This window comes from Carassius auratus, linkage group LG28B (genome assembly GCF_003368295.1).
Source record: "Carassius auratus strain Wakin linkage group LG28B, ASM336829v1, whole genome shotgun sequence".
Taxonomy (NCBI): Eukaryota; Metazoa; Chordata; class Actinopteri; order Cypriniformes; family Cyprinidae; genus Carassius; species Carassius auratus.
Window position 1 is genome coordinate 6,536,232 of NC_039293.1, and position 20,121 is coordinate 6,556,352.

At 40.6% G+C, this 20,121-nt stretch overlaps 2 protein-coding genes across 2 annotated transcripts; both read left to right on the forward strand.

Moving 5' to 3' along the window:
- The first annotated feature begins 1,572 nt into the window (after nucleotides 1-1,572).
- On the forward strand, nucleotides 1,573-13,966 carry LOC113067571 (zinc-binding protein A33-like). The gene is made up of 6 exons (XM_026239939.1): nucleotides 1,573-2,147; nucleotides 9,978-10,055; nucleotides 10,281-10,511; nucleotides 10,610-10,632; nucleotides 10,710-10,828; nucleotides 13,341-13,966. The coding sequence occupies exons 1-6, from the start codon at nucleotides 1,752-1,754 to the stop codon at nucleotides 13,823-13,825; spliced, it is 1,332 nt and encodes a 443-aa protein (XP_026095724.1). The 5' UTR covers nucleotides 1,573-1,751; the 3' UTR covers nucleotides 13,826-13,966.
- A 1,305-nt stretch (nucleotides 13,967-15,271) lies between these two features.
- On the forward strand, nucleotides 15,272-19,077 carry LOC113067893 (thioredoxin, mitochondrial). Its single transcript, XM_026240390.1, has 4 exons — nucleotides 15,272-15,376; nucleotides 17,693-17,931; nucleotides 18,083-18,206; nucleotides 18,442-19,077. Exons 1-4 carry the CDS (start codon nucleotides 15,374-15,376, stop codon nucleotides 18,553-18,555), a joined length of 480 nt encoding a protein of 159 aa, XP_026096175.1. The 5' UTR covers nucleotides 15,272-15,373; the 3' UTR covers nucleotides 18,556-19,077.
- Nucleotides 19,078-20,121: the final 1,044 nt, after the last annotated feature.

The following is a 20,121-nucleotide window of genomic DNA, read 5'->3' on the forward strand; positions in this document are numbered from 1 at the left end:
GCAACATAGAAAGGTGTTTTTTTTAATCCGAGGTGGTGCACATGTATTTCGCTCTATGGCTTGAGCGTAAGCTTGTCTTTGCATTGCCGTTCAAGGAATTGATGACCAATGGTGACGTTTTGTGGTGTGAATATGTCCAGTTTACATCGTGATATTTCATGTCATTTCTGTCAGGCTTCGAAGTGAAATGACATTACAATCTTCACCTGTTTCTAGGTTTAAATTTAGCGTCTGGTTAACCTTGAGGACTTCAGTCCTGAAAACTAGCCTACATAGTTTGTAAACAGGAGGGTGCTGTCCTCCAGGAACTCAGTTTGACACCCCTGGCCTACACGCTTCACTGGAGGCTTAAACGGGACACATGTGAGAGTCTTTAACTCAAGAGAAAAATCTGAGTGTAGTACGTGATGCTGAGATCTCTTCTAAAGTTTTAAAAGAGACAAATTTGAGAGATTTGCTTTCCTTTGTGGATGTGGCATTATCCTAACAACCTAACAGAGAGAAAGATACTTTTCCTCATGGCAGTAATATCGATATCTACTAGCAGGGGCAAAATTAACTGCTAAACTTTGTGTTAAGACTGTTCGTTTCATGACTGTATGAACACTTCTTAGGTACCATTAGGGCATCCAGGTCATGACATAGGCCTACTGTATGCCTTTTTATAATATAATACTTAATAAACTGTCTTTTTGTTGTTGTTTGATATTTTACATAAATGCCAAAACAAAAAACAACATTTAAACCAGTATCATGAGAGATCAAATCCAAAGATCGCTATATTCACGTTTGTGTATGTGGTCAAATTATTTGTAATTTAGCTCAGTTTGTGTATATTAATTTAAATGGTAAAAATGAATGTAACATACATCAATGCTGCTCTATTCTAATAGATATTTTTGAGTTAGTTTTGATCAGTGATTAGCAACTGGTGGCCCACAGTGTCTTTAAGTATGGCCTGCTGGACGATACTATACTCGGTGATCAGTTTTAAAGCTTTTTTCACCTGCTAACAGAGGTGTCTTTTCTTTTAGCTCAACTTGGTGTTTCAGGTTTTAAAAGACTGTAATGAATGCATTTCAATTTATATGATATTTAAAAATGAAAATAAACGGGCCAGTATGTGGGGCCAAGTCAAGTGAATTTGTCAAAGATTAATTCATTTAGCTGATTCATTCAGGAACTAAGCAAGTGGCTGTCCTTGTGAATGGGTGATTGAATCATTGACCTAACATTCATATATAACTTATAAATCATATTTAAAATTAATAGTAGTTATTAAGATTGATGTGAATTGGAATTATTAAAATGTGCAAAAAAAATTAACAATCACCTTGCATAATAAAAATGCACACACACTGTACAAACAAATTGTCCTTGTTCTATCATCACTTTTCTTTTGTGTTTGATTTAAGGTTTTCTCACATTATACTTGAGAAAGTTTCAATGCAAGTTCAATTTGAGTGTATTTGGTTAAAGTTTAACCTAAATATATCTGATGTTGATCTTTGACCAATTTTAACACGCCAAAGGTGATTAAAAATCTGTTGAAGCCGACACGTTATTTGATAATATCTCAAAAGCGAAAAGGAATCAGCGATCAGTGGAGAAGGAATAGAAACACTTTCTAAGATTTATGAGGATTTTGTTTCTAAACAGACAACAGATCTTTGTGATTCTTATGGGGATTTATTTTTAAAACCATATTTCAGAAAGTGAAAGTTCAGATCGCCGGAGCTCAAAGAGGGAAAATGGCTTCACAATCTCAAAACGAATATAGTTGTCCCGTGTGCTATGAAATCTTTAAGGATCCTGTTCTTTTATCATGTAGTCACAGTGTCTGTAAAGAGTGTCTTCAGCAGTTTTGGAGAATCAAGAAAACTCCGGAGTGTCCTGTCTGCAGGAGAAGATCCTCAAATCAACATCCTCCTCTTAATCTTGCATTAAAAAACTTGTGCGAGTCACTTCTGAATGAAAGAAAGGAGAGGCGTACATCAGGATCTGAGGAGATCTGTAGTTTACATGGAGAGAAACTCAATCTCTTCTGTCTGGAGGACAAACAACCGGGGTGTTTACTGTGTAGAGATTCACAACAACATGACAATCACAAATTCAGACCCATCAGTGAAGTTGTTCCATCATATAAGGTAAGACCAGTGCCTCTTCTTTATCATAAATAAAGAATAGTAAGTCATTAAACACAGATATCATCTAATTAATTCATTCAGCATTTCTCTCTGCATTTTAACTTACCTTCATATAATGCATAATGTACTGTAGAAAAAGTATTTGCCGTTCCTTCTCATGGGGGCCGGCCATTTGTTTCAGTGCTCCTCCAGATGACCATATGGATATTTCTTGTTTTTGTGTACATCTTTGTTTATATAGCGCTTTAACAATACAGATTGTAACAAAGCAACTCAAAAGCAAAAAATAGGAAAATAGTTTGTCAATAAAGCAAAAAGGCAGTACATCATTGAATTCAGTAATGTCATCATCCAGCTCAGTTCAGTTTAAATAATATCTGTGCAATCAAGTCAAACAAAACACTGGAAATGAAGGGTCCCCAACTAATCAAGCCAGAGGCGACAGCGGCAAGGAACCAAAACCCCATCGGTGACAGAATGGAGAAAAAATCCTTGGAGAAACCAAGCTCAGTTGGGGGACTCAGACTCAGATTGTGCAGATGAATCATCTGTTTCCTGTGGTCTTGTTCTGGTGGTCATCTGAGCCAAGGTCTTGACTGTGGATCTGTCTCTGGGGCTCTAGTTGTCCTGGTCTCCGCTGTCTTTCAGGGATGTAGAGGTCCTCTGTAGGTGCTGGTCCACCATATGGGCTGGATAAGTACTGGATCCGGGTGACTGCAGTGACCATCTGATCTGGATGCATGAATTAATATTTCTGCATTTGACATTGAGAGCATAGGTGGTCATTTAGAAATATTTTTGGAAAAATTCAGTTTTACAAATGCTAGAAACGTGGCTTTCAAAGGAAAGATTGCTTTCCAATATCTCCCAAGGGTAACATGTATAGTGTGAAAAGTAACCGCCCTAGTACTGAGCCTTGAGGTACTCCATACTGCATTTGTGATCAATATCTAAGGAGAGCGGTTTCAGTACTATACAACGGTCTAAATTCTGACTGGAAATCCTCACAGATAACACTTTTCTCTAAGAAGGAATATAATTGTGTGGATACTACCAAGGGACAATGTAACAAGGGACATTGTTATTGGGAAATATCCCCGATTCCAGATGCTCTAATTATTGCAGCCTAATGCCCTTTTAAGGGAGTTTTGTTGTATACTTAATTTCTCAAGATTTAGTTTAAATTTGAGTCTAGCTTCATGTGTAATCTGACTCCAGTTTTAAGTTATTATAAAATTTAGGCTGTATTTCTAGTGAAAAACCGATCACAAATATGATTTAGGTTTTAATTTAGACATTTGACTATTCTGAATAGCTCATACTTTTAATTATTTGTTTATTAGGGACCTGGAGTTGCACAGAAACTAACTTGCCCAGGATGATCGATACTGGATGCAGATTTGCAGAAACACCAGACTACACTTAAATCTAGTAGAAATAATGTTCAGAATAAATCAAATATAACATTTTATTTGTCTGGTAAAGATGTATCATGTCAATTACATAAAGAATGAGAATCCAATTCAGAATAAGGTTCGATTACAAGTGTGGCAAGGAGTGGTCCTGCGGAGGGGGTGGGTGCTATTTGGGACACACACAATTGTGAAAGCAATACAATTGGCCAAACTCCACACTACTCCAAGTGGACACTAAAAGTATAAAACACCCGCTTTAAGAGTTCCCACTCAAAAATCACATGGTTAACTAGTATAAACTTGAGACATTCATATCACAATAAAAGTTAAAATGTTACCCAACAAACACAAAGAACAAACCATTAGTGCAGTCATACTGATGTACATTCGTCTTCAACAAAGGAAATGGAAACCCCTGGATGTGTAGTAACACCTACTGAACATAACACAAAGATGACACATAACCTCCCATCATACATACAGAGAGAGATTTCCAATGTAGCAAAACACATGGTCGCTTACCAAACAAGACCACGGCTGCTAGCATGCTAATGACCAAAAGACAACAAATAAAGCCTCTTTATAAGAAAAAAGGAAATTATTTTTCAGAATTGGGAAACTAACCTGAAAAAGGCCTACTTGCTAAAACACAACATGATTTAAACCATTTTAACCAATGACAAAGGAGTAGGAACACTGATAGGTTCACAGGCTGGCATGACATCAACCAATCCTACCTGGGCTATACCTTACCCTGCTATACAAGGTTAAGCACGTTTTATTTTTTTTAAAGAAATGAATACTTTTATTCAGCAAGTATGCTTTCAATGGATAAAAAGTGATAGTAAAAAATTCTATTGTTAGAAAATATTTCACTTTGAGAGACCTGTCTACTTTGAGTATAAACTAAACAAGCCAATACACATTGGCATGGGATAATTGAATCCATTTGCTACTGATCACGGCATAAGTATAAGCAGGCAGCAGGTGCAATATTCAGAGTCGAGTGGTTCTTTTGTTCTGTATAATGTGTCAATGAGTGGTCTGGGGAAGAGGCTTCTTCAGCACTGGTGGTGGTGTCAGTGTTGTTTTTGGCAGCCCTTTTGGTTTTAGTCTTAATAAAAACTTGGATATGAATTGGGATCCCCTGTCAGAAACCATGTCTACTGGGAGGCCATGTAACTGAAAGACATGATCAAGGACAGTGACCGCTATCTCCTTGGCTGTAGGTCATTTGGGCAAGGGAATGAAATGAGCCGCCTTCGAGAACCGGTCCACTATGGTCAAAACGACCATCATGCCATTAGAGGTGCGGGAGGAACCCATCTGGAGGCCGGTTAGATGACTTACCACTGGCGCAAACGGAGCAAGCCAAAACACGATTCGGTGGGCATCTGGGCGGAGGCATTACCCCTTCTAAAGCTGTCTTGACCTTCGATTTGACCTCCCATACGAGTGCTGAGACGACTATCTTCTCAGGTAAAATACGCTCGGGAGTCACCGGGCGTGCGGAAGCATCAAAAATATTTGACAAAGAATCGACTTTGACATTTTTGGAACTCGGGCGTTACGACAGAGTAAAATCAAAACGACCAAAAAAAAAGTGCCCACCGAGCCTGCCTGGAATTGAGTCTTTTGGCAGTTCTAATGTACTCTAAATTCTTGTGATCGGTCCAAAAAGAACTGCTCCTACCCCCACCTCTGATGCGCTGACCTCCACCACAAACTGCCGTGTGGGATCAGGGGCTACAAGGATGGAGGCCGAAACGAAGTGGATCTTGAGGTTGGTAAATGCAGTCTCGCTGCATCCAACCACCTGAACGGAGTACTGGGGGAGGTCAAGGCGGTCAGAGGTGAGACTAGTTAGCTGAAATTATGAATAAAACGTTGATAAAAATTGGCGAACCCCAGAAACCACTGTAGTGCCTTACGGGAATCTGGAGATGGCCAATCTATCACAGCCTTAACTTTGTCAGGATGCATACGTATTCTCTCAGACGAGACGATATTCGTTAGGAAAGGGACAGACTGTGCATGGAATACGCATTTCTCTGCCTTGACAAAAAGCCCATTCTCGAGTAATCTCTGGAGCACTCGTCTGATGTGTTGCACATGTTCCTGGAGAGATGAAGAAAGAATCAGTATGTCATCCAGGTAAACATATATAAACTGATCTACCATGTCTATCAACACATCATTAACGAGTGCTTGGAAAACCCCTGGCGAGTTGGAGAGCCCAAACAGCATCACCAAATATTCAAAGTGCCCTCTAGGGGTGTTAAAAGCGGTTTTCCATTCATCCTCCTTCCTGATGCAGACCAAATGATAAGCATTTTGTAAATCCAATTTTGTGAATACGGATGCTCCCTGTATCCTCTCGAAAGCTGAAGACCTCAATGGAAACGCATAGGTGTTCTATATCGTGATGTTGTTCAGCTCTCGGTCAATACAAGGTCGCAGAGAACCATCCTTCTCCCCCACAAAAAAAGAATCCCACCCCCGCTGGAGAAGAGGAAGGGCGGATGAACCTCGATGCCAAGGAATCAGAAATGTATTTCTCCATGGCCTCCCTCTCCGGAATAGAAAGAGAGTAAAGCTTGTCCTTAGGTGGAGATTTACCTGGACCTAAGTCTATAGCACAGTCATAGGGACGATGCAGAGGAAGAGAAGCAGCACGGGAAATTACCTTCGGCCCTAAAGTCCAGAAGGGCGTGACAGTTGTGAGTGTGGTTCTCCCACCGCAGTTTTACCGGAAGGAGAGTTGAAGATATGGTTGAGGACTTCCCAGGGGAGATCCCACCCGATAGTAGCCTCAAACTTACTACCGGGCTGGCTCTTTTAACGGGCATGAATGGATGGAGTGCTCCAAGCCACCGCAATACAAGCATAGTCCTTGGGACCTCTGCATCTCTCTCTCTCTCCGAGAAAGCCAAGCTATACCCACCTGGATGGGTTCATGATTGTAGATGGGACCAACCATGTTCTCTCGACTCAAGCGGCCCCGTTCCAGAGAGCCGTAATGGCGTGATGGACTGGCTTGTTTACCCAGGTGATTAATCCGAGTGTCTACCCGGAGTGCCAGGTCGATGAGACCGTTGAGCGTTGGGGGCAGCTCGAGGAGGTAGATCTCCTTCTGAACACGGTCGGCCAGCCCATGTAGGAATCGATCCCACTGCGCCGCCTCGTTCCACTGGCACGCGGCCGCCAGGGTGCGGAACTGGATGGAATAATCCGCCACCGACGATTTCCCTTGTCGGAGGTCCGAGAGCTGGTGAGCGGCCTCCCCACTGGCCACGGCTCGATCGAACACTCGTCTCATCTCTTCGGAGAGGGCGTGGAACGAGGTGCAACATGGATGTCGATTCTCCCACACCACCGTCCCCCATAAGGCGGCCCTGCCAGAGAGTAGGGTAAGAGCAAACTCAACCTTGGACTGTTCTGTCGCGAAGGTGCGGAGCTGCAATGCAAAATGCATGTAACATCTGTTAAGGAAAGTCTTGCAAAAGTTAGGCTCACCGGAGTAGCTCTCTGGCACCGGAAGTCATCCTGGGAGGTCTTCTGGGGGACGGGCGGCGCAGGTGGTGCGGTGGGCGCAGTGGGAGAGGTGAGTTGATGGACCTGCTGGGTGAGCTCGGACACCTGTGTCACCAGCGCTTGGATCGCGCATCCGGTGTTCACGATGCTCTCCTGCTGCTGTTCCATACGGTTGATGCTGTGATGAATTAATTCTGAAAGTGAAGTGGTGCTCGCTGCTTCCATGTTTGGTGAGAGCACTCTGTAATGTCTGGGTGAAGGAGAGGCAGGATGGTGCAGGTGGGTGAAGTATCCGGATGGCAGAGATGAGTTGACAGCAGGAGAGGGTGACACAGGAACTGTGGGGAAGCGAGCCGAAGGTAAGTGATGTTGCTTGTGGTGATATGTGTAGAGTGGACGGGGTACCGAGGAGACACGGACATCCAACGCACAAGAAAGCAAACATAGGTTACAAACATGAAACAACGCTCTCACGAACACAAGACGCTAGACAAGCCAATATATAGGGATGAGTAATGAGTGACAGTGACACTGTTGCTGATGACAATTAACGGAGATGCCCACAAACGAATCAGTGTTGACGTGTAACACACAGACTTCACCCACAAAGTGCAAAACCCTGAGATCAGTGACAAAATATTGTTCTTGGTTGTTGCTCATTGTGCAGCATGTCCAGTGAGTTCTTTGCTCAGGAGCTTTAATTTCTGCACCTGTAAAAAGCACATAATGCAGAAGAATCTATTACTAAAGGTCTAACTGAATGAAATTATATTGTGTTAAACTAAAACTACAAAAGTTTCTATTTGTAATCCATTGTGATTTGCTGTTATCAAAGCCCAGAGCACAGCTAAGCAGACTGCAATTCGGTTCTACAAATGGCAGCAGCACCACTGTGTGATGTCACATGAAACCTATGAATACCAGGCAAAGGAACTAAAGGAGTTACATGAGGGTAGTTCTGACCCAGAGTTGATGCAGGAGCTGTGCACCATGCCAGACCTTGGCCTGAGAGTGACGCGAGTCACTGTGCGCTCCCTGGGCCAGACGATGGCCCTGTTGTTGATCCAGGAACCTGGTGGATATGTGGGAGACTGACAAATATCGTTTTCTCTACACTTTATCTACCAGGCCAGCATATTCAGCAATGCAGTCAAGAGCTTTGCCCAACAGTTCTCAGCTGCCTAGAAGCAGATTGAGGTAATCAAGCATATCCTGCCTTGGTGGACTGGTGCTCCTTGCAACATGCTGCCAACTGCAGCTACTCCGCCTGCTTGTTGCCGAGGGCACTTTTGTTTCCTTTTTTCAATTCAAGGGGCTTCCAGTTCACCTCTGTGCTGACCAGCGGTGATTCTGTCTCACGGCCAGAAATCGCAGTCCTGCTAGCGAAGGATGCAATAGAGCTGGTTCCTCCATGAGGTCAGGGTTCTACATCACTTTTTTCATTATACCCAAAAAAGGTAGTCGGTTATGCCCAATCTTGGACCTGCGAGTTTTGAACCAAGCTCTTCACAAGCTACTGTTCAAAATGTTGTTGCAGGAACACATTTTCAAATGCATCTGTCCCCGAGATTGGTTTGCAGCAATCAATATGAAGGATGCATATTTTCATGTCTTCATTCTCCCTCGGCACAGGCCATTTCTCCACTTTGCATTTGACGGATGGGCAAATAAGTACAAGGTCCTCCTCTTCGGGCTGTCCTTGTTGCCCTATGTCTACATGAAGGTTGCAGAGACTACCCTTATTCCCATGAGAGAACATGGCATTCGCATTCTCAACAATCTCAACCAAGGGCTCATTCAAAAAGAGCAAACTATCACAGCAGCCCCACTGAAATTATTTCAGAGGATTCTGTGAAATATGGCATCTGCAGCCACAGTGAAGCTGCTCGGACTGCTTCATATGAGGCTGCTTCAGCACTGGCTTCATGGACAAGTCCCAAGATGGGCGTAGCAATGTGGCAAGCATCAAGTGAAAATCCCTCCGGCCTGTCGCCAAGCTTTCAGCCTGTAGTCGGACCCTGCATTTCTAAGGGCAGGAGTTCCCCTAGTACAGGTGTCCAGTCATGCTGTTGTGTTCACGGATGCCTCCACCACATCCTGGGGTGCCACGTATAATATCACTTGCATTGGTTTCTTGCAGTACGTCTTGCCCTGGGCCTCTACGAGGCAAGCACGTATTGGTTGGTACGGACAACTCTACAACCATTGTGTACATCAACCATCAAGGAGGTCTAGGAGGAGCAGGTCCTGGTATTGCGCATTACTGGCCCTACCAGACCTGGTTCCCAGAACTAATGTTCCTCATGACAGCCCCTCCATGGTGTATTCCTCTAAGGAAGGGCCTACTTCTCTCTGATACAGAGAAACAATCATGATCAGATGATAAGAGGCTAGCCTCAAGGTTTTTGGTACATGTCGTAATAACAATGAAGAGTTTATAAAGTTATAAAAAAGGTTCTATGAATATGGAAACATCTATTTTTATAGTTTGGTAGGTATAGGGTCTAACATAAATGTTGTTGATTTAAATGACTTTACAAGTTCAGAAAGTTCTTCCTCTCCTAAAGTAAGGGAGGAATTAAATTGTTCCATCAGAGATACAGTACTCACAGCATCTGGCATGGTACACTATTATGATAGCAGGCGGTTGCATGGTTACTATTTTGTCTCTGATATTATCAACCTTGCAAGTAAAGAAATTTATGAAGTCATTACTGATTTGTCATTAATAAAAAATATATATTTAATAGTAACTTTTGGTTGCCTTTGTTTTATGCTAGATTTCAATTTATGACTAAACTTAGTTTGTGGAATAAAATACTTTTCCATGTCACTGTATCCTCCAAGCAGCTGGTGTTTTGTGTGTTGTGTTCAATTCTAGGAGGAACTCAGTAAAGCACTGAAGCCTTTACAAGATAAACTTAAAGACAATGAAAAAATGAAAGGAGAGTTTGAAAAAAACATTTCAACACATTAAGGTGAGGTAACAGTCAGGAGTCATTTTCAATTACAGATGTTGGATCACTATATGCAATTGTGACTGATATTTTGTATATAATAATTTATTGTCAATGATGTTGTAAATAAGTAGCTGTTTGTTTATAGTTCTGTTCTGTGTCATTATCTGAGTGTATCACATATATTAATGATTAAGATGTTTGAAGTGAATGTGGTTTGATTTCAGTCTCAAGCTGAGCACACAGAGCTTCAGATTAAACTGCAGTTTGAGAAACTTCATCAGTTTCTCAGACATGAAGAATCAGCTACAATCACTGCGCTGAGGAAGGAAGAGGAGCAGAAGATGCAGATGATGAAGGAGAAGCTGGAGGAGATCAACAGACACATCTCAGCTCTTTCACAGACAGTCAAAAACACAGAGGAGAGGATGATAGCCAGTGATGTCCGTTTCCTAAAGGTTTGACTTCAGATTATGGATAAATTGACTGTTTGATTGATAGATTGATAGATTGATTGATTGAGTTGTTGATGATCAATGGTGTGTTTGTTCTGCAGGAGTTTCCAGTCTCAATGGAAAGGTGAGTTATCTTCTGGTGTCTCTGGTCTCTCTGCTTCTGAAGTCAAAGGTCATTTCTAATCCTGAATGTTTTTCCAGAGTCCAGATCTCACAGCCGGATCCACAGACACCTTCTGGAGCCTTGATTAATGTGCCACGATATTTGGGAAACCTGTCCTTCAGAGTCTGGAAGAAGATGCAAAAAATTGTCCAAAACAGTGAGTCTGGAGATGATCTGTGCTCTTACACATACAGTTTTCATGGCACAAAAGTACTAGATTTTTTTTTCAGTTGGTAGTGAGTGAAGATCAAACTTCTTCAAGTATGTAATGAGCTTTTTTTGAGAATGTTTCTCATTTCTTCATCTACTCAAGTCCAGAACTGACTCAGCAGTGTAGAAGTGAAAAGAAACTGGAGGCTCCATTTGTAATTCTTCTGACTGAAACACTGAACCACAAATATAATATTATGAACTAAATCAAATTGATAAACAGACATGTGACGTGCATTTTTTGGCTCATTAAAAATGTATCTTGCTGCCGCATTCTGTTTTAATTGTAAAGGTTTGATAGAATTGGCTGGAAGACCTGCCAAGAGAGCATTGCAATAGTCCAGCCTGGACAGAACAAGAGCTTGAACAAGGAGTTGTGCAGCATGTTCCGAAAGAAAGGGCTTGATCTTCTTGATGTTGAATAAAGCAAATCTGCAGGATCGGACAGTTTTAGCAATGTGGTCTGAGAAAGTCAGCTGATCATCAATCATAACTCCAAGGCTTCCAGCTGTTTTTGAAGGAGTTATGGTTGATGTGCCTAACTGGTTGGTGAAATTGTGATGGGTTTGCTGGAACCACAAGCAGTTCTGTCTTGGCAAGGTTGAGTTGAAGGTGATGGTCCAGCAAGAAATGTCTGTTAGACAAGCTGAGATGCGAGCAGTTATTGTCAGATCATCAGGATGGAATGAGAGGTAGAGTTGAGTGTCATCAGCATAGCAGTGGTATGAAAAGCCATGTTTCTGAATGACAGAACCTAATAATGCCATGTAGACAGAGAAGAGAAGTGGTCCAAGAACTGAGCCCTGAGGCACCCCAGTAGTTAGATGTTGTCACTTGGACTCTCCAAGATACTTTGAAGGTCCTATCTGATAGGTAAGACTCAAACCATTGAAGTGTGGTTCCTGAGATGCCATTTGCCAGTAGGGTTGATCGGAGGATCTGGTGGTTAACCGTGTCAAAAGCAGCGGACAGATCAAGCAAACTAAGTAATGAAGATTTGGATTCTGCTCTTTCCAGTCTTAGTGTTTCAACAACTGAGAGCAAGGCAGTCTCAGTTGAATGTCCACTTTGCCAGATTGGTTGCTGTCAAGGAGGTTGTTCTGTGTGATAAAGGCAGAGACTTGGTTGAACACAACTTGTTCAAGTGTTTTTGCAATGAACTGTAGTCCGTAGTTCTCTAAAAGTGATGGGTTGAGGGTGGGTTTCTTAAGTAGTGGGGTTATACGAGCAAGTCTAAATGCCTAGTGTGGAGGTGTGGAGTGTGGAGGGATGTGTTAATGTTGTGAGTGAGTGCAGGTACAACTGCAGGAGAAATGGCTTGAAAAAGATGAGATGGAATAGGATCAAGCAGGCAAGTAATAGGATGATTAGAAATGATGCGTTTGGAGACTTCTGCCTCAGAGACTGAAGAGAAGGATGTAAACAACTATATGTTTGCTGGTGAGATGTGCTTGACGGATTGTGGTGTGGAAGATTGTACACTGATATTTTTTATTTTATTAATGAAAAACATGGCAAAGTGGTCATCTATTAGAGATGAAGCAGGAGGGGGAGGAGGAGGACAAAGAAGTGAGGAAAATGTTTTAAAGAGCATGCGAGAGTTAGAGTTATGAAATGTGGAGGGGTATGTGTTGTGTCAGGAACCATGTTGAGGTCAAGAGTGAGGAGGAAGTGATCCGACGTGTGCAGTGGAGTAGTGTCGTGTATAAATAAGGTTCAGTTGGTTGTCTGATTTGTGAGTAGCAGTAGTTGACACTCGGTAGAAATCAAAAGAGGCAAGCAGAGTGTGGAAATCAGCATACAGAGGTTAATCTAGGTGGAGGTTGAAGTCTCCAAGCATAACTAGGGGAGTACCATCCTCAGGAAAGGTTGAGAGCAGCACACCTAATTCATCCAAAAAGTTACCCATTGGTCCTGGGGGTCGAAAGACAACTACAAAATGTATTTTAAGAGAGTAGGTAACAGTAACTGAATAAAATTCAAAGGAGCTGTTGATACCCAAAGATGTTAAATGATTACATTTCCAATCATTAGAGATAAGCACACCAGTACCTCTTCCATGCAGTCAAACGGGGGGAGTGGGAAAATAAGAAATTATTGGAGACTGCTGCAGGTGTAGTAGTGTCCTCTGGTTTGATCCAGGTCTCTATCTGGGCCATGAGACTTATTTTAGATATGATCAATTCATTCACAATTAAATTTATCCAAAATATCAATTTCTCTTCTCTTTATGGACACAAATGTTTGAATCATACAAATGATGTTTATATCTGATGACATTAAACACTGATAATAAAAATTAGTGTGCAACTGATCACACTGACAGTGATCAGAGGGAAATGTCTGATGTGTTTGATCAATAGGATTTGTGTTATAATTCATAATAATCTGTGTTGGGTTCACTCTTGATCTTTAAATGAACATCAGAATAAAAGCATCTGTTGATTGTGTCTCATCAGCTCCTGTGATTCTGGATCCAAACAGTGCAAATCCATTTCTCATCCTGTCTGATGATCTGACCAGTGTGAGAAGAAGTCAGAGAAAACAACCTCTTCCAGATAATCCAGAGAGATTCGACGAATATTGCTGTGTTTTTGGTTCAGAGGGTTTCAACTCAGGAAAACACCGTTGGGATGTGCAGGTTAAAGAGAGTTCAGACTGGAATCTTGGAGTAACTACAGCATCAAACAAAAGAAAAGGACGTGATTTCTTCAAGACTGATGTCTGGTGTGTGTTCTATGGACTGTTTTTAGGGTCTGGTTTTCATGTTAAACAGAAGCTTGAGCTTGTGAGAGTGGATCTGGACTATGACAAAGGAATTTTGTCTTTCTCTGATCCTGTGACTAATAGACATCTACACACATTCACAGCCAACTTCACTGACACTGTCTTGCCATTTTTTGAATTTTCTTCCTCTCTTAAGATCTTACCAATCAGTAAGTAGTAAGTGAACATTACACCTGTTGTTCTGGATGTGTCTGTTTTTATCATGTTTCAGCATTTATTTGGTAACAATTTACAATAATGGTACATGAATAACCATGTACTAATACCTGATTCAGTACATACTTCAACATCGACTCATGATTAGTGTAGTGTATATATTGTTTTATCATATTTGGATAATTATTGTATTATTATTTTATTTCATTAGGAAACAGATTTTGATGGGAAATAATATTTTATTTTATTTCCAGCACAAAATTATTTTCTTATTTTATTTGATTGTATTTTAGTTTTGTTTTTTAATGTAATTTTATTTTTTATTTATAATATTTTTTACTTTATATTTTTATTTTATTTCCAACATTACAATCAGTGCACACCATTTTATTCACTTTCATTTTATTTTATTAACCCAAAGGCTGCACTACAGTCAGCTGCAGGTTTATGTATCACATCCCGGTGTAATTCAAGGTTCAAGGTTCAAAGTTTTTTCTAAGCCCAGAGAGTTATTTCAAGATTCAAGATTTTTATTTGGCACATACATGGTTATATGGAGAGCATGTGACCAGCAGTGAAATGTAAGGTGAAATGTATTTTGTGTGAAGACTGGAGTAATCATGCTGAAAACTCAGTTTTGATCACAGGAATAAATTGCATTTAAAAACAGTTCTTTTAAATTATAATAATATGTCACAATATAGTGGCAGTTATATGATATTTTACATATTAAACATATTTCATAGAGTAGTTTCAGTTCATAATCCGTATAGATTTAAGAATATGAATATCATGATAATATTTATGTGAATACCAGCTCATGGGGGATAAAGGGTAATGAAAAGGTAGATGGATTAGCAAAACAGGCATTGGAAAGTGAGGAGATCATGAATATCTCACTTAGTAAATATGAAGCAAAAGCAGTAATCAAAGCATATACTACTAAGGAGTGGCAACATAAAGGGGATACAGGAAGTACAGGACATCAACTTTATGAAATACAACAAGAAGTATGAGTATTGAGAATAACAAAATGAAGCACCAAAGAGGAAAATATTTTAACAAGATTAAGGGTTGGGCATACTATGCTGAATAAAACCTTAAAAATAATAAATAAACATCCTACAGGATTATGTGAGCACTGTTAAATGGAGGAATCAGTAGAGCATGTAATTTGTGAAAAACGAGAAACAATGAAAAATGAATTTCGAAAGATGGGAGGGGATAACCTGAATCTTAAAACGATATATACTTATGGATTAGAGAGTTTAATTGTGTATCTTAAGAGAACTGGGCTGATTAAGAGAATTTAGAAAAAAAGCGGGATAATTTTTTTTTTTGTCCTCACATTATGAAAGGGTGAACTCTGCTTCACACTCCAATACAGTAGGTGGCGATAATGCACCTGACTTTGGTGCTACCCGCCATAAAACCGAAGAAGAAGAGGTTTCAGTTCGTCTCCGCGCCGCGCGTGTCGCTGTGACGCATCAGCAAGTCCTCGTGAGGGGAAGTGCGTCAGCGGTCCGTGTGACCAGAGGACTCAGAGCTCATGGTAAGAGAGAGTTTTTTTTGTCTCATAACTAGCATAAACCGAAATAACAACATCGACGCTGAAATATTCCGGTGTGGCGCGTTACATATGCCTTCAAAATCGCTCTAGATTTGTTGTAAACACATGCGCAACGCGTCATAAAGCTCAAAGTCAAGTGGAGGTTAAAAACCACACAGATTTACACACACCCGCGAATAAAACACGAGAAACCACAGACACACGCGACGCGAGACGACTCTACAGAGACTCGGAGTCTGACAGACTGTCAACAGTCTGTCTCTAACCAGATGCATGCTTTATACACTGAACACCGTGTGAATAATCAATGTTATATTTGTGCAAAACACGCTGAATCCAGATATGTATGAAGCAATCAATAAAATTAGTTGCGCCACAAAATGTGTTGTTTTAAACACCATATCAGATTTTTAAAAAGTAAATGCGTGATAATTATTAAAGAATATGTAGTAAATTGTTTTAAATATTATATATTGAGAGAATAAATATTTATAAAAACATGAAAACAAGTATAAATATAAAAAGTAGTTATAATAATACGCATATATAACATAATAATTACAAATAAATTCTATATATATATATATATATATATATATATATACAGAGAGAGAGAGAGAGAAAATATAAATAGTGATAGTTAATCATTCAGTTTTATTTATTATTTGTACTTTTACGAATAAATTTGTCATATCTGTCATATATATTTTTATTTTTAGGGGTAGTATTTCTTTAATATTATTGAAAGTGTAAATATATTTTGATGCAGTCAGTAATATTATGACACGAGAGTAATTGCATGATATTTATGCTCATGCCTATCATAAATATGATTTTTAAAGTAATGTATGCTCATTATAAAAGAATATGCAGAAAATTGTTTTAAATATTATATATAGAGAGAGTAAATGTTTATAAAAAATGGAAATAAGTATAAATATAAAAAGTAGTAATAATAAAATGTATATAACATATAATAATTACAAATAAATTATATATATTAGGGGTGTAACGGTACGCGTATTCGTACCGGACCGTTTCGGTCCAGGACTTTCGGTACGGTGTACCGAATGCAATATTTTGTGTGTGGATCATAGGTACATTTTCTCCGCGTTCGGCGCAAATCCCACCCTGCAGCTGATTCTAAGGCCGGTGACACACTGGCTGCGTGGCGTGACCTTGGCATTTCTGCTGGGTGTCAGTTGCTTCGCGTTTTCTGTGTCTTTTCACACCAGAATCGTGCCTGACGCGGCGCTGGCACGCTGCTGCTACTGTAGGTCACATAGAGGGAGGCCGCCGACAGACCAGGATCTTGTCTTCATGACAACAATATCTATACTTCATGTTGAGCATAAATATAAAGCCTTCTGATAAAGGACACCATCAACTGTATTGACGGCCAAATAGACAAAATGTTTGACAAGTTTAATATGCAGTGTGCCACCGGCCTAAGGTTTTCAAAAGGCATCATGCGAGTGTGAACATCACCGTCGGCATTTAAACAGACCTTTGCTCTTAATTCCGATCGGTCCAACACAATAACGAAATCTGAGCAGGTCTAAAAACTGAAACTGTTGATGCTGCACTTTACACTTTGGAAAAGTTATATATATATATGTTTTAAATATGAGCAGGCCTACAAGCTGGGATTGGTAATCAATCATAGTTATTTATTTATATTTTTCACTATATTTTATTATATGATATTGGTTTGAGACTGAGAGTATTTTATTTAGTGGAGAACTTAGCAGCAGTATTTTATTTCTTATTCTTTTTTTATTTTATATATATGTTATATAGTATTTAAAAAAAAAAAAAAAGTTTAAAGTAATAAACACCCTGCAGTTTAATGTTTGCATTTCTTTCCCTTTACTGTACCGAAAACGAACCGAACTGTGACTTTAAAACCAAGGTACATACCGAACCATAATTTTTGCGTAACGTTACACCCCTAATATATATATATATATAATAGGAAATATAAAAATAAAAAGTCAATTCAGTTGTATTTATTATTATTATTTGTGCTTTTACAAATACATTTGTCATATATCTCTGTATAAATTTAAATTTTTAGGTGTAGTATTCCTTTAATATTATTGAAAGTGTTCATATATTTTGATGGAGTCAATAATATAATGAAATGAGAGTAATTGCATGATATTTATGCACATGTCAAGCATATATCTGATTTCATATAAATAAGCTGCACAGGAAGAAGGCGAGGGTGTATTAAATGAGCTCCTCCTCTCTGCTGCTGGTGTGTACGGTGTTAACCGTGTCTCTCTGCTGTGTCAGATGGCGTTCAGGCTCCTGGTTCGGAGGGTTTGTGGTGTTTCGGTCAGAGGTTTGCAGCGTGTGCCGGCCGGCGTCTCGTGCTCCTCTGGTCTGAACGCGCCGCAGCCGTTCCTCTCGCTCCCGCGCCTCCTCCCTCTGTCCTCCTCCAGGAGCGTGTCCTTCAACGTGCAGGACCACGACGACTTCACCGAGAGAGTCATCAACAGCCAGCTGCCCGTCCTCATCGACTTCCACGCGCAGTACGTACAGTCAGCCATCAGGAGACAATCACAGACTCATCTGAACATGATCAACACACAATCCATCTGACTGATAGATCAGGAAGTGTGTGAAGGCGTATGAAGTTAGATCTGATGTGCTGTTCTCTTCTGCCGTGTGTTTGTGTTGCAGGTGGTGCGGTCCCTGTAAGATCCTCGGCCCGCGGCTGGAGAAGGCCATCGCCAAACAGAAGGGTCGAGTCACTATGGCCAAAGTGGACATCGATGAACACACAGACCTCGCCATCGAGTACGGGGTACGACACAGGGCTCCTACCTGAACTAAAACTAGATGAAAACCGGAGCTAGATGAAAATTAACTGAATTATGTTTAACCTGAATGTTGTGGGCTTTTGTCATTTGTATAAAAATAGCATCTCAATGACCCTAAAGTAACACTTTTCAGCCGTCAGATGTTTCTGATTATTGATCATTCTGGGGGGGGACGCAGAATAAACTGATGGGGTGCTGATTGTTCCTGATGTGCTGCAGGTGTCAGCGGTTCCCACGGTGATTGCGATGCGCGGTGGTGATGTCATTGACCAGTTCGTGGGCATCAAAGATGAAGACCAGCTGGATTCTTTTGTGGAGAAGCTGATTGGATAGTGAAGCTGTCAGTCACTGCCCCCTCTAGCCCCGCCCACCTCCCGCTGGAAATTCCACCACATTTAATTACAGACTCAGACAACTGCTTCCTGGAACGTCTTTGCTTCTCCATCTCTCCCGCTTTCCTGAACTGTGTGTGTGTGTGTGTCGCTTTGTGTTTTTAGAGGGTTTGTGGCAGTGCATCGTGTTTTCACAGTGGTAAAAGTGTAGTAAAGTGTTCTGGGACGACCTGTAGCTGCTGTACTTTGCTTTGGATGATAACTGAAGGACGCAGATCCTCGTCCGCTCCCTCTCTCGCTCCGCTGTTTTACACCTGAATGCCTACTAATGTGAGAGTATGTGATGATCACCGTGTGTTTGTTTCCGTTCGGTTTTCTTTTTCTTTTTTTGGGATTTGACTGTGAATTTTGTGCAGGATGCCTGGGTTTGATGATGGTTTTGTTTAGACTTTAACTCATATAAACTGTAATATAATGGACTAGTCAGATGAAATTATGAATAAAGCAACTGTACTATATTTAACTCGCGGCTGCTGACTGGTGTTTCATATTCTGGTGTTGTGCTCTTGTTTTAAATGCATGTTTCAGGGCAGTAAAAAACTACTTTTATTTAGTAAGGATGCATTCAAGGGATCAAAAGCTATAGTGAAGACATTTATAATGCTACAATAGATTTCTATTTCTTTTGAGCTTTGCTCATCAAACAACAACAAATTTTAACCACTGAACAAATGACACGAAATACATTTTTAAACGTATTTAATGCAACCAGTTGCTGGGGAAATCCATTTAGCTGAACTAAAACAAATAAACATTTAAAATAATTTAAAGTCCCTGTAAGTTCCCTCAGGAAACAGCGCGTGGCGCTCTTGAGTTTGTTTAGTGTTTCGGACAAATTATTAATGCTGTGTTGTGTCTGCGCAATAATACAACTAAAAAAAACTTAAGGTTTGTGTTTCTAGTGATGCACTACTAATTTAAAAAAAAAAAAAAAAAAAAAACCTAGAGGACCCCAGGTTCATTTTTAGTGTGTAAACCCTGGACCTCATCTCATTCCCAGTGTGAAGCTCCAGAGAGATGGCTCTTGTTTTAGTTCAGCCCGAGGCTCTTTTGAACTAAATGATTAGTAACCTGAATATCCACTGTGGGGCTCTTTCACCGAGCCGTCTGTCATGAAGACAAGAGAGAAAGCTGCGTGTCTCAAACAGGTCGCGTTCAGACACGACGCTCATTGTGTATTGCAGTGCAGTGACGCGTGAGATCCTAATAACAGTCTGTCAGCGGCTGCAGGGTTCGTTGATATCACCAAAAACCTGCTCTTGTGCTGTGAGACACACTGAAACCTACAGACCTCGAGTTTCACCCAGACCCAGGGTTACTGAAGATAAACTGCCTTTCATTCCGACTGAATATAACTTTGGTAAGCGACATGTTTCCCTGTAATTACAGCAGACGTTTCAGAAGCGACTGATGTTTCGCTCCCTGCCATGACGTCATCTCCTCCGTCTCCTGCACTGCGGTTCTTCTCCGCCGCATGATGTCATCCAGCAGAACTCCAGCCACCAAT

Bases quoted from the DNA above. Each gene is read 5' to 3' on its own strand.
- LOC113067571 (XM_026239939.1), top strand. From the start codon at position 1,752: ATGGCTTCACAATCTCAAAACGAATATAGTTGTCCCGTGTGCTATGAA. The intron at 10,056-10,280 runs AACATTTCAACA...GTTTGATTTCAG, and splicing joins TGAAAGGAGAGTTTGAAAAA to TCTCAAGCTGAGCACACAGA. The intron at 10,512-10,609 runs GTTTGACTTCAG...TTTGTTCTGCAG, and splicing joins GTGATGTCCGTTTCCTAAAG to GAGTTTCCAGTCTCAATGGA.
- LOC113067893 (XM_026240390.1), top strand. The intron at 17,932-18,082 runs GTACGTACAGTC...TTTGTGTTGCAG, and splicing joins CTCATCGACTTCCACGCGCA to GTGGTGCGGTCCCTGTAAGA. The intron at 18,207-18,441 runs GTACGACACAGG...GATGTGCTGCAG, and splicing joins ACCTCGCCATCGAGTACGGG to GTGTCAGCGGTTCCCACGGT.